At 53.9% G+C, this 3,804-nt stretch overlaps 1 protein-coding gene across 1 annotated transcript; it reads left to right on the forward strand.

The window, feature by feature from the left end:
- The first annotated feature begins 444 nt into the window (after positions 1-444).
- LOC114432197 (fidgetin-like) lies at positions 445-2,727 on the forward strand. Its single transcript, XM_028400063.1, has one exon. The coding sequence runs from the start codon at positions 448-450 to the stop codon at positions 2,725-2,727; it is 2,280 nt and encodes a 759-aa protein (XP_028255864.1). The 5' UTR covers positions 445-447.
- The last annotated feature ends 1,077 nt before the right edge of the window (positions 2,728-3,804 follow it).

Below are 3,804 nucleotides of genomic sequence, written 5' to 3' on the forward strand. Positions count from 1 at the left end.
CGCCTGTGTATTTGAGGTTTGTGTGTGTGGAATGAAAGCACCGTGAGCAGGGGGTGTGTGTGTGTGTGTGTGTGTGTGTGTGTTGCTTTGTGGCACTCAGCGAGGCGCATTTTCAAACCCATCTCCAGCCACCTCAGATGAGCCGGGGATTATAGAGTGACCCTCAATGCCTCTGTCTTATTGGTCTGGCCAGGGTGCATTAGGCTGCCGTAACCAGCCGTCCGCCTGTGTCTGCGTACCGCACTCTACCTGCCGACGCTCTGACAGAGTCCTTATGAACTGGAAAAATTCATGCATGGCTGCATAACAAACCCCAACAAGCCTCCAGATAGATATCACCTTTTTAATTGACAATTTGAAGGTGTTATCGTTTTAATTATTGCTAAAAGGATTTGGGTGTGTCAGTGATTTAACGCGTCTCTGTTTCTCTTCTCCTCAGGCTTAAAGATGCAGTGGACCCCGGAGCACAGCCAGTGGGCCGAACAGCATTTCGACATCTCCTCCACCACGCGCTCACCCGCCCACAAGGCTGAGGCGTACAGGGCGGTGCCCGGCCACCTGCAGCGGTCTGCCGCCTACCAGTACGCCTGGGCCAATGACGACATCTCAGCCCTCACCGCCTCCAACCTGCTCAAGAAGTACGCCGAGAAATATTCCGGCATTCTGGAGATGCCAGGCTCGTATTCTGAGGCGCCCGGAGTAATGAATGGACGGAAAGCTGAATCGGAGCCCTGGCAGGATGGCGTCTACCCCATGAGCTGTATCCCAGAGGGGGTGTCCGTCCGAAAGGGAGGGGTCGCGGCGGCTTCAGAGGTCGTGTCTGGCATGTGCAGTTCCCCGGGCCTGGCGTCCAGCACCCTGAGTGAGCCCAGCTACTCCAGCAGCAGCTGTGGGAGCCACACAGCCACAGCGCTCCACTCCTCCTCCATGCCCTCTCAGGAATATGGCCCCGCATACAGCGGCTCCTACCTGCACAGTAGTTACAGCTCCCAGTCAGCCCCCGCCCCAGCACTTCCCTCCCCACTGCACAGCTCTGGGCTCCTGCAGCCACCCCCTCCTCCACCCTCCCACCCCACTTTAGTCCCAGCTTACAATGGAGGCTCCCCTAACTTGTCTAGTTATAATTACCCCCCAGCAGGCTACCCGGCTCAGACCTCAGTCGGGCCAGGATACAGCCCTGGGGGAGCACCCCCTCCTTCCTCATACCTCCCCTCAGGCATTGCTGCACCTACACCCCTTCCTCCCTCTTCTGCTTTACCTGGATACCCATACCAGAGCCACAACCTGACCCCAATCGCCCCCACCCCTCTCAACAGTAGCTCCTCCAACTCACTGAAGAGGAAAGCCTTCTACATGACAGGCCAGGGAGAGATAGACTCCTCCTATGGTAACTTTGGCTATGGCCAGGCACGGAGCTCAGCTGAGAGCCCCATGTACAGGATAGCAGACAGCAGCAGTGCAAATGGAGGCTCCAGCAGCGCCGGTGGTGGCGGCGGTGGCGGTTTTGACAGGAGTGCTGAAAAGTCATCCTTACCTTTTAATGCTCAGAAACAGTCCTCGATGTCATCAGAGCAGCAGCAACAGAGGAAGTACAGCAGCCAGGCCGCAGGTGGGCCGCTGACTCCGCCTGCCTACGTCTCCTCCACCCTGGGGGGGTCCCGCTCTGCAGACTCTCTCGCCAGCTTCACCTCTCCCTCCCTCAGTGAGCAAGGTGCCGACGATCACCGTCTCCACATCTCTCACTCAGCCGCAGGGACTACCTCCTCCTCCTCCTCCTCTTCCTCCTCCCGGCCTGCTGAAGAACAGCTAAAATCCAGTGACCCTCACCTTCTGGACATGGTTACCTCGGAAATCGTGCAGCAGGGCCCTCCGGTGGATTGGTGTGACATTGCAGGTCTAGAAATGGCCAAGGCTACCCTTAAGGAGGAGGTCCTGTGGCCCATTCTGCGTCCAGACATGTTCAGCGGCTTAGGACCAGCTCCACGCTGCGTGCTGCTGTTTGGCCCCAGGGGCAGCGGCAGGACGTTGCTGGGTCGCTGCCTGGCCAGTCAGCTGGGGGCGCCATTCCTCCAGCTCAGTGGTTCCACACTGGCCACAAAATGGCTGGCAGACGGGGAAAAAATTATCCGAGCGTCATTCCTGGTGGCACGCTGCCGGCAGCCCTCGGTTCTGTTCATCAGTGAGGTGGACATGCTCTTGTCAGCTCACCTCAGTGAAGAAAGCCCTATCAATCGGCTAAAGGGGGAGCTACTCGCCCAGTTGGACTCGCTTCTCATGGGTTCAGGTGAAGACGGAAGCAACCAGGTGTTGGTGGTCTGCTCCACCAGCAGACCGCAGGACATGGACGAAGGGCTGCGACGGTATTTTGGTCGAAGGGTGCTGGTGCCTCTGCCGGACACCTCGGCCCGACACCAGATCATAAACCAGCACCTGGGCCAATCTCAGCACAAATACTGCCTGAGCGAGGACGAGCTGGCGCTGCTGGTCCAGCGTACCGAGGGTTTCTCTGGCCTGGATCTGGCCAGGCTGTGTCAGGAAGCCCTTGTGGGTCTGTTACACGTCTCTGCACAGGGCATGGACATGACGGGTATGATGCCCAGGGGACAGATTAGGCCCCTCACATACCAGGACATTGAGAGTGTCTGTTGTAAATTCCAAGCCAGTATATCGCAGAAAGAGATTGACACTTACACTGAGTGGAACAAAATGTTCGGCTGCAGTCAGTGAAAAGATAGATTCCGCCCATGAGAAAAAGAGGCATCCACAATTCCTCCCCTCAGGGCAGAAGCATTGTGCTGGAGGGAAAGGCACACAGAAGGCCAACACGAGCCTACTGAGTTCTCATAAGCAGGGTTGAGATGCACCGGGAGACCTGATTTCATGAGACAACTGGCAGTTTTGCAGTTAACGAGCAGGAGTTTTAATTTGAATGCTTGACGCTCCAGAAAGCCGAGCATTGTTTACACATTGCAAAGCAAGTTGGCTTCAGAAGAGAGACGCTCCAGTGTCTGTGTGTATATATTGTTATGTTGTTGTTCTTAAGATTTAGTTGGCTATCCAAGTGCCTGAAGTGGTGCTTTCTGATTTTCTTTATTTGCCTCACAATCTACATTCATGGCATGAGCTGATGATAATTAAGAGCTTTAAAAACTCCAGCGGAGAGTCTGAAAAACGCAGACTGACACCTGTCGCCGTCGGTGATGGTGGTGGTCAGTCATCCTTTATTGTCTTGCTACTGTAAGAGCAGTAAATCTGTTGGGGGCGGCAGTAGTCTGAGCCCTGATTCACACGCATCTCTTCTGATCCTGTGTCTGCAAAACAAGCAAACAAACGTGACAAACAAATAACTCTCAGGAAAACGTTTGTGAATTGTACAGTACCTCAAGATATTTCGAAGAAAAGCACTAAGATCTGAGAGGAGAATCCGGCAGTGTTAGGTGTACCTCACCAGGCTAGGATAAATAGCAAAGAGGTGACGATGAATGTACTAGATGTGTTCTGATGGATAGAACATGATCTACAGTGAGCGAAAAAGCATAATGTCTTCTCATTTTTTTCTTTCCTTAACAGCAGGTGCTTTCGCCGCCTGTTTCTACTTGACCAATCCTAAAACGTATTTCCACTGCTCTTACAAAATGTAAAACCGTGTTGCCCAGCTTTGTTGTTTTCGGGAGTTGTTTGGGGGTGAGAGACGGGCTGGGGGTGGGTGGGAGGTGTACATTTATTAAAGCAACAATAATTGTTTATATTAGAGGATCTAGGCTATATGGTTAGGCTGCATGGAAGCTCCGTTAGTTCAGCTAA

This window comes from Parambassis ranga, chromosome 2 (assembly GCF_900634625.1).
Source record: "Parambassis ranga chromosome 2, fParRan2.1, whole genome shotgun sequence".
In the NCBI taxonomy this organism is placed as follows: domain Eukaryota; kingdom Metazoa; phylum Chordata; class Actinopteri; family Ambassidae; genus Parambassis; species Parambassis ranga.

Bases quoted from the DNA above. Each gene is read 5' to 3' on its own strand.
- LOC114432197 (XM_028400063.1), top strand. From the start codon at position 448: ATGCAGTGGACCCCGGAGCACAGCCAGTGGGCCGAACAGCATTTCGAC.